Source organism: Bombus fervidus, chromosome 3 (genome assembly GCF_041682495.2).
Source record: "Bombus fervidus isolate BK054 chromosome 3, iyBomFerv1, whole genome shotgun sequence".
Classification (NCBI taxonomy): domain Eukaryota; kingdom Metazoa; phylum Arthropoda; class Insecta; order Hymenoptera; family Apidae; genus Bombus; species Bombus fervidus.
Genome location: NC_091519.1, coordinates 13,208,035 through 13,218,667, shown reverse-complemented (window position 1 = coordinate 13,218,667; position 10,633 = coordinate 13,208,035). Strand labels below are relative to the sequence as shown.

Below are 10,633 nucleotides of genomic sequence, written 5' to 3'. Positions count from 1 at the left end.
AGGAGAAACAATTGTTTATGACAAAGAGAGATAAACAAATTATTTCTTTCTGTATTTAAAATATATAGATAACTCGTCCAAAAGTAATAGGTAAAAACACAGGTACAAACACATTTCTAAGGCATACATACATTACATATATATATATATATATATATATATATATAATGTATAGTGTACTTGAATAAAGTATAAAATAACATGTTTATTTACCTAATTATGAAAGATATAGTTCATATCTTAAATATAACACACTCCAGCATACAGTATCAAATATTTATTTATATTCAGCTTTTCGTAAATGTTTCCTGCAAAAAGATATTTAATTACGTTTTAATGATATATACGAAAAACAATATTATACAAATATGAATAATATGAAGAGTTGTTACAATATTAATAATATACTAATATATATTAATTATATATTTATTATTTCCATTTTATATTTTATTAAAAGAAAACATTATATGTTTTAATTACTTGATTTATACTAATATTGTATGCTATATATCACGTAACAAAATAAATATATCATTTTAAATATTATGCTTATATTTAATGATTTATACTTAGCTAGATAAAATTATAGCCAAATGTTCATAAGAATTGCATTTCTAGAAGCTAAATTTCAATTTCCTTATGCAATTTCTTAGATTCGTTGTATTTCGAATATGGTTCTATTATCCATGTGAATGAAAAGTTAAACTGCTTCTCAATGGGTTACATTGACAATGTTTATCTTTTATTATTTTATACAATCAAATCTTTGTTTTCTTCCTTACCATCTGTCACCACTTTAAAGGATTATCTCTCTATAGCATATTATTTTGCAAATTCAGATAATTAACATTCTTTAACTTGACCATATGTTCATTGCATTTAATGTGAAAAAAGGTGAAAAGAAAAAATGTTCAGTATTTTTAGTATTATGATAAATATAATAAATGTTTGTATCTTTGACATGTTATTATATCATTTAAAAAATTCATTAAAGATCATATTACGTTCAAACATTTAAAACAAAATAGGCACGAGGGATACAGACAAAGGTATTTACACATCAGTAGTTTTGTCTTGGCATTTAAATACATATCTCTGATCGTAAATTCAAGTATGAGAAATTATTATTGCAGAAATAAAATGCACAGTTTTATCAGTAAAATATCTCATTCAAAAACTCTTTAATATTTGCAAACACTCATTGTATTCACTCTATATGTATATATATACATACATATATGTACATATTTATAACAAAACACACAAGTTTTATAGATCTATTATTCTCATACAAACGCAATTTCTATTGTTTAATATTATTAAACAATTAACATATTCTATATGCTTTTATATTTATCTGTACAAACAAAAGTAATAAAGATATGAAATTCTATCAAAAGAAAGAGGTACAGGTAACTATTCAATTTGATTCCACAAAAAATATCATTTTGGATAATGATTTGTTCAAAATATTTGCTTGTTTAAAATAGACACTTTACTTTCGATAATATTAATTTCTCTTTTAGAAGTACTTAAAATGGCTTTATTGCCATATCTAAATTGGACTATTACCAAAATACAGGACGCTATGTAATATATTATAATATTATCACCGAGTATGGATACTTCATATAAAAATATAAATTGAAAATGGTCAATATTGTTTTTGAACAAAGCTTCATTTTCTAAGGAGATGTAAGTATATACGAAACAAATATATATATATATATATATGTCCGGTAAATATACAAATTCTAATTTCTCTAAAACGAAATTTAATTAAAAGATCAGAAATGAAATCTATAATTCCGCTTTTCATTTCAATTTATTCTTTTATAAGATATCGTACTCTGTTAGTTAGTAACATATTTTGTGGCATGCCATCGGAGATTGATCATCAGAGCCAATAGTAGAATATTTTCTAATTAATTAAGTGTAAATCGGTAGAGTCGGATTGCTTGAATGTTCCCCTAAGTACAGGTGGTCAACTCTATCCACGATCCGACCACGAGAGCAATAGGTAGTAGTGGCATGATTAACAATTACGTAGCTAATGGTCACTATTTCATTGCATAAAACATTAAATTTCTAAATTGTGTTGCATTAATAAGAAAAAAAGATAAAGATATAAAAAAGTACAAAAGATATTACTGAGACGTTTTTCTAACAAATTTACAAACTTCAAAAGGGTTGTAAACGAGACTATATGAAAAATTGTTAGTGCGATTACCTATGTAAAATACTATTTGTGTGTATATATATATATATATAATAAATTGTGTGTAATATCTCGTTCTATTCCTAAAAAAAATTGTTTCAGTTTTAACATATACAATACATTCAAGTGTACCTTAATATATAAGAATTTTAGATATATAAAAATATCTTTCACCTCTTATAAGAATAATTATTACTCAGATAAATTTATCGCTTACTTATATGTATAAATTTATGAGCGTTATTTCTGCCCCTTTTAAATTTGTAGATATCATTAAAAAACATGTATGTAATTAGATAAAAGAAAAGGAGATATTAATCCAATGAAAAAGACATTTGTATTATAATAAAATAAAAATTAGAAGTTTCATTCGTAATGTTGAATAAATAATAAATAAATATTACTGAAATAGTGACTCATCGCTTCGTACATATATATATATATATATATATATGTATATGTACGAATGAAACAACGGTATTTAGGCAGTTATTTTACGGTGTGGTGACTGCTTTTCGTTTTACCTTATTAGTACAAACGAAATTATTATCGGAGTCACTACTGTAAAACGGTCCTAAAGTCTTACATAAACTTTTGCACAGTTGTAAGGCTTGAGATACCGAAGTTACTGATATATAATATTGGAGGATTAATCTATTAATATACTGCGCTCAAAAAATTAATCAATATTTAATGTAAAAGTCCTTACTTCGAATTTAATTTTCTCTATGCATAAACTATAATGAAAATAGATTATATATGTAAACAGAATATTTATAAAAAAAATTATAGTGTTAGTGCGAGTAACTAAAGCATTAGTGTGAGTAATGAAATACTTATTAAAACGTGACTCGAAAAAGAAAGCACTTTATCAGAAAATAAATATCTCATAAGCCGCACTACGTTCTTAACTAAAAATGTTATTTAATCTTAGAAATAATAACTTTAACATTAAATATATTGTAAACTATTAGCCGTCTAAAACTATATATATATATATATCAATATTTTCAGTATCACAAATCCTATCACAATGTAAAACTTCATTGGAAAGTCAGCCTGAACATTTCTGAATCTTCCTTTCTAAAGAATTTAATTGCTTACTCGAATCAATGATAAATAGTAAAGATACAGCTTAAATTAACAAATACGTTTAATATCTCCCCACTATTTTAAATTAAATATTTTCTTTCAGGCATCTTTTCGCAAATATAAGAACAATGAAAATTTTTTGAATTCTGATTAAACTACATATCTTCCAACCAAATAAATTAAATCTTAACAGTGACATACATTTTATAACACTTAAAACGCTTAAAACATGCTAATTACCCTTCTACCACTTGCTTCAATCAATTAGAATCACATCAATATGCAACTACTTGTAACAATGTTGATTAATTTAATTATATAAAAATCATAAAAATATATATTTGAAAGCACTTTTCAGTACTTTCAATGTTAACTGAACTACAGAGAGTATTTTATAAATTATAATTATAAAATAAAACAAAAAAAATTGTATTAATAGCAAAAAAACAAGTTATATAATTATTTAGAAAACTATTCAAACTTTAACATTAATTAAATAAAATCATAAAAAATATATATTTGTTAATATTAAATCACAACTAATTTTAATGCGTATATAGCATAACTAATTTATCTGAGAACATTGTAACAATTTGTAAGCAACTGATGCAAAAGCTATTTGATATGAAAAGATATATTCTCTGTAGCTGAAACAATTTTTTTTAAGAACTTAAAAAGATTTCAATTTAATTTTGTTAAACAAAATAACCTATACTTTAGTAATTGTGATATATAATAGCATTTATCCAAATACGGACAACAATGCATACATATAAAGTTATTCAATATAATGAACATAATTAAAGTCTAAATAATTCAATATATATCTAAAATGTGATTAAGAAAGTTTGAATTAGTCAAAGGCTCATTGTTTATATGCATCTGAGTTTTTAAAGTCTAGCTTGTAATCTTTTGTGACGTTGAATATTATCATTTCATCTTCAAATTTATTTCAAATTAGTGCTATCATATTATAGATAAGTCTATAATAATTTATAAAAGCGAATTTTTGGGGTTTGTTTCAAACATGCTCCTATAAGAAAATTTATCTTCATCACTTAATATGCTTTTTTTATGTTATATTATTTTAAGATGAAAAATGTTACATTTATATTACTCACAAAACATTCCAATGTTCCCAAATAAATCACGCATATCTTTGTGGTGTGAGCGCGTGCGCATATGGAGATATGATATATACAGGATATAAGTTAAAACATAAAAGACAGTTCAGATATAGATCCTGCTCTTCAAAATAATGAAATTAGTTCAAATAAACGCACGTACCATTTAAGCTTTTCAAATTACAAACTGCTTTATCCTTAAAAAAATAATATCTATTATTTTTACACCAAATTTAAAATAAATATGTTGCACCTCGATGTAGTATCCACTTTATAGATGCTAATTGTAGGTTTTCATATTCTGTCAACTTTTCTTGTCATGCTATATTCAATTAGCTTATTAAATTAGAAGTATTTTTAGAACAGTTATGAAGATTATACATATTGAAATTGAACATTATTTGTAAATTTTCACTTTATATGTTTTAGCACAGTACTATTTGTGAAACTCAAAAACAATATCAAATCAAATAAGTCTGTATGAATTTATTTCATTATTGTAATGTACCGAAACGATTTCGTTGTATATATATTTAAAAATACATAAAAACATTAAAACAGTATTTTAAAGGTATAACAATATTTTTTTATACATATTGTACTATGTATAATATTCACACGTATTTAGAAACTATGAAAAAACTATGAAACAAAATTATGTTAAGTAATATATTATAAATACAGTTATAAATATACTATGTATATATATCATGTTGTGGAAGCTTGTTAGATATAATAGACTATTTTTTATGTTTTATATGTTATGAAAATAAAGTATTTAATTATAAGTGCAAAATAACATCCAGAAGAAAAGATATAAATCTGTTAGTGAAAATTTAAAAAATATTTACAAATAACAATCTATATAACTATTTAAAAATTAACATTGCCTTGATTTCTTGTCATATCAATATTATATCTTGTTCATTATTATATCAGGCTAAATATATTGATCAAAGAGGTAATTTCATTGCAAAACCAAAACGCGAAAGAAGCATATTGCTACATAAAGCGAAATTTTGTCTATAAAATCATTGTGACAATTACTTACAACTCATGATTTTTCACGATTTATCAGTAAATTTGGCTTTTAATATAGTTAAAAATTTCGTTTTGTTTATTATTTAAAACCAACAAAGACAAAACTTTACTTGTTATATAATATTTTATCATAAATCCTAAATGATGCTTCATTTCTTGATAAAATTAATATATTTTTTCATTTGTTTGGGAAGTAATAGTATTATCATTTTCCTTGTGATCTTAACAAATGTTTCATGTATCATAAAAAAGTTCTATGTACAAGATAACAAGTATGTATATATACATGTACTAAAAAAAATTGACTCAAATTCGCAATATTATTCCAGATTGAAACAAAAGAAAGATTTACATCACAAAATAGAAATTAAGGAATATGTAATATACAATTTAATTGCTAATTTATTAGTGAATACTTTCTTTCCATCATGTAAAGAAAAACAGAAAAAGATCCAAGTTCCTTCTCAAATTTACAATGATTTACGGTTATTATTTTACAATGACTATATGGAATAATACTGCGATATTCAGCACTTTGTTTTTTACTTCATATGCACATACGCGTATACACACGCACACGTACAAAACATATATAAAGATATATACACATAATGAAAGAGGAAAAAGCAGAGATAGGAAATAGGAATGCAGCGTTTAGCGAGAGAGAATCGATGGTACATTTCAAATTGTTCAATTTGAACCAACATTCTAGAAAGTTGAAAGCTTTTGTACTGCTTTGATATGGACTACATATATTCCATTAAAAACTCAATGATAATTATTTTAAAAAATTATCACAGATTTAATCAAAAACTAATAGCGTGTGCAAGGTATAAATCTGTACTCTTGGTAAATAGTGTCACAAAATAATACTCTATTACACAAAATACAAATGTATCCTATGTTAAAATTATTCGCAACCAATGCTATAAAACACTGACAATAGTCATCTATTGTTTGTTAACTGATTGTAAATAATAAAACTATATTTAAAATCAAATTACCAATATTCTTACTTTCCATTTTTGGTTTTCGATTTCCATGAGAAGCATTCAATTCATGATTTATGATGAATTTATGTTTTATACACATCGTTTCCTTCTCGCATATTTTATGCGCGCGTATGAACATTTTAGCAAATAACTGTCGTGTATTAGAAGTCATCGATACCACCATCAGGGACACCAGAACGTACTTTATCCAATACTTTATTAACAAATTCTGTTGAATGATTTGCTATTCGTATTTCTGTAACAGAAAAATAAAGAACATGAAATAGATATCCATCCTTCCTGGAACTGTTGATAACATTCAAATCACACAATTTAAGTAATTAAATAATTTTAAAACTTATTTAAGAAAACGTTAATTTAAAATAAACAAATAATTTATAGTGTAGAACTTTACAGAAGTACCTAAAAAATTAATTAATATAATCCTATAATTTTTTAAAAATTGTTTTTACCGTACTATTTCATATATTTATATAAAAATTTTAAAAGTACTAACTAGTAGCTAATTTACAGTATTTTTCCATTTGACGTGTTAACTCTTCTTGATTTTCGGGATTATGTTCTGTTAATTTTGCAGCGAGCGTTTGCTTAGCCTGGCATATACCTTGAATTAAACGTTCTGCAACAATAATTATTGATGTATTAAATTAGCTTTTCTACTCTTAAAAAGTTTATTAAAAAAAAAAAAATTTGATTTCAAGAAAATATATTTGGTTACATATGACTATAATTATAAGTACTCAACTGTGTTCCTGTTCTAATCCATGTAATTTTATTTTATTTGCTTCATGTTGAGCTTTCTTCTTTAAACGGCATGCTCTTGAAGCAAGTTTATTTTTTTCTTTGCGCGTTTTGGGTCTTGCTGTAAATGGTAACTCAGAAACTGGTGTCATATCATTAATAATACGAGATAATTTATCCAATTCACGACCAATACTATATAATTTTCGTGGATTTGGAGTAAGATCATTTCCATCGCCTTTTCGAGCTTTTCCACTGTGTTTAATTCCACGAAGCGCACAATGAGGACTAAAAACAGGATCTGTGGCTTCATTTAAAATATGTGGATCTTCAAGACGTGCTCTTGCCACAAGTCTTTGTCCTTTTGGCCCTTTTGCTTGAACATTATATTGCCAAAAATATCGTTCTTTCTTACTATGTTTACTATCTCGATTTGAATCTACACTTCCACCTCCTACTCTACTTCCAGTGTTTTGATCTTCACCATCGCTACCACCGGTATCTACAAATAATTACGTTTAGTTTTAGATATAAATGAAAATACATGACATTAAGAATTTTTAATTAGAACATTAAAAGTGATGTTATCATTCATAAACATTAAAGTACCATTATCACTACTGTAATCATCATAGTGATCACTGTCATCATCACTATCTTCATAACCTTCATCATGGCTAAGAGGATCAATATGATAGAGTGGATCTGGACTAAGTGCACCTCCAGTACTTAAACTACTTGTTGAACCAGCTTCAACAACACCAAGGCTACCAGTACTTAATAAATGTGGACGTGGTTCTCTACGAGCCCAAATTTGGTCTAGTGCCATTGTCCGGGTTGGTGCAGACATGGATAGTCTAGAAACTTTAGACTTATTACTCGTGCATTCAACATCCATCTGACCATGAGTGGAATTATCAAAGGAATTATCACAACGTCTCATTAACAATTCATGAAGAGCAGACTGCCCATTAGGTTTGTTTGTAGGATGTAGAGATGTTGAGGAACTTGCAGTTGAACTACCTTTAAAACAATTATTTAAAACATTACTTTTATCTTGAGAATATTTTGTTTATTTTAACATATAGATATGAAAATAATATATATATATATATATATATATCTTGAAAACAGTTTTTTAATTATTAATATAGTTTTAAAATGTTTAAAATGTTCTTAATACATTAGAATACATTATTTTTCATTGTGTACATATAGTACATAAAATAAGCATAATAATGCCTTGCACTTTAAATTTTATATATATTTTTACTATAGAACATATATCGCAAGTGATATTGTTAGTTTCAACATATTTTATATGATTCATATAAAAAAATAATTTTTTGTACAGAATTTGTTAATAACAAAATTTTTACGAAAAGTATAAAATTAAGATAGATATAAAAAATATAAGTTATATAGAAACCTGCAATATTACTAGTTCCTGGACTTGGAAAAGCATTGGGGCTAATTGTTTCCAAATTGTCAGCAACATTGATATTAATGTTCAAATTGAGTCCATGTGTATTTAAATATGTAGGGCAAATATTACGGTATGTTGATCCAGATTGCGGGAAACTACTTGGAGCAAATACAACATTGTTATCATTAAACAATGGACCAACTGATTGAGCTACATTAACATCCATTTTAAATGGTTGAACTCTTTCTTCTGGTAAAAGTAAATCATCAAAATTTAGATCACCAAGGAGAGTATCGTCATTTGCATTTAATTCAGCAAGCGTAGGTCCTTGTATAAGATCTGCTTTATCAACTTGTAATATGTCATCATCTTCCCATTTCTCTGTTTTAAAAAAATCATCTAGCTGTTCGGAATCAACTTTAAATGGTGATTCTATGTGATCAGATCTATTGGGCCATATTGATGTTAATGGAGATGGTGAAAATTGTTCATATACACCCCGAGTACTTCTGTGTCCTCCTGGTATAGGTACTGATGCTGAGGAAGGACCCATTTCTTGATTTGGTTCTTGTTTTATTATCCCATCCATTGAGCTAGTTTTAATCTCCGAAAATAGTTCAATATATCCAGATTCTCCCATCAATACATAAATCTTAAAATCAATTAAATTAAAAACTGAAACTTTGCTGAGTTATATATTTACTTAAAAAAAAATGATTTAAATTATATATAATGTATAGTAAAAAGATCTTACCAGTTTGTTTTTTTTCTAAATATTGAATTCTATATATTTTAAAATATAAATTCTTAATTTTTAATTTTCAAACGAAAATAAAATATATCCGATGGTTAAGTTCAAATCTAAAGACAAAAATAAATTAGGTATCCGTATATGTTTACAAATTCCCTTTGTAGTTCACATAAATAATGCTGTCTAATACGAGGATTCAATTGGTTTGCATACTCCGTAATATTGTTAATTAGTAACAATTCTCAATCTGCACAATTACATAGTATACATATTCACCACCCTCAAATGGAACGACCATGACTTTCGTCAGCAAATATTTTTCCTAGCCAACAACATTGACTCAAAAAGTTTTCTGATCTTGGTGTCTGTAGTAAATTCAACCTTTTTTCAGGTTTAGCAAAAAATATTATAAACAAAGATATATATTGCTGTTTACTCTTGCACTATTCTCTTTAGTTACGCACCGAAAATTCATACAATCCAATCGTAAAATACAGTTTGTTATTGTTTTGCCACAAGATTTCGAGTCAGTATCACTGATATTAACATAAATAGGGAACGATCACATGACAAAAGTCGAGTATTCAACCAATGAAAACATTTCACCAATCGCGAATAAACCTTTAAGTTGTCAATCATATATGATTTGCAAATATAATGCTGATTAGAATACTATCAACTAAAACATTAACTAAATTATAAACCTAGAAAAATATATTTAATATTATAAAATCGCTAATAAATATAAAAAGAAGGGCGACGCTTATTTCTGTACAAGTTAATATCCAACAATGAAAGACAATATTTACTAAAGACAGTAAAGGAAGCAGTAATGGTCAAAATCAGAATAAAAAAGTTGTTTGTCGCGCATAACCTTTTAAAATAATATGGTTAAATAAAAATTATAGTAAAATTTCAGGATGTATGATATAAAAAGCATAACAGAAGTAGAAATGAATATATTTTGTAAAATTTATATTAGTTTGGATACATACATATATATATATATATTAGAATGTTAAATTAATCATATTTGAAATATTTGTAGAACATTTTTATTGTTAAATTACATATGTACATATATTATAAGAGGCACCACAAACATACATATCTATATATATCGCTTGAATCATTCTTTTAGATATTTATAAGAAGAAAATATGTTAATCTTAGTGAAGTACAATTCAATACTTTTCTAATAATTGCTTACTTTTCACATATTAA

General features: G+C 25.7%; 1 protein-coding gene across 2 annotated transcripts; it reads right to left on the bottom strand.

The window, feature by feature from the left end:
• Positions 1 to 156: 156 nt before the first annotated feature.
• Reptor (repressed by TOR) lies at positions 157 to 9,998 on the bottom strand. Of its 2 annotated transcripts, XR_011799420.1 has the most exons (6): positions 8,662 to 9,998; positions 7,842 to 8,255; positions 7,237 to 7,734; positions 6,988 to 7,110; positions 6,495 to 6,726; positions 157 to 308 (listed from the first exon to the last, which is right to left on the bottom strand). XR_011799420.1 is itself a non-coding variant. In XM_071999952.1 (5 exons), the coding sequence occupies exons 1-5, from the start codon at positions 9,296 to 9,298 to the stop codon at positions 6,632 to 6,634; spliced, it is 1,767 nt and encodes a 588-aa protein (XP_071856053.1). In that variant the 5' UTR covers positions 9,299 to 9,998; the 3' UTR covers positions 1,034 to 6,631. The 2 variants fall into 2 exon arrangements, 1 of the variants encoding a protein (XP_071856053.1); XM_071999952.1 differs by lacking the exon at positions 157 to 308 and having other exon boundaries at positions 1,034 to 6,726.
• Positions 9,999 to 10,633: the final 635 nt, after the last annotated feature.

Coding starts and splice junctions, on each gene's coding strand:
- Reptor (XM_071999952.1), bottom strand. CDS start 9,298: ATGGGAGAATCTGGATATATTGAACTATTTTCGGAGATTAAAACTAGC. Junction 7,735..7,841: donor TGATTACAGTAGTGATAATG/GTACTTTAATGT, acceptor AATTATTTGTAG/ATACCGGTGGTAGCGATGGT. Junction 6,727..6,987: donor ATACTGTAAATTAGCTACTA/GTTAGTACTTTT, acceptor TTTCTGTTACAG/AAATACGAATAGCAAATCAT.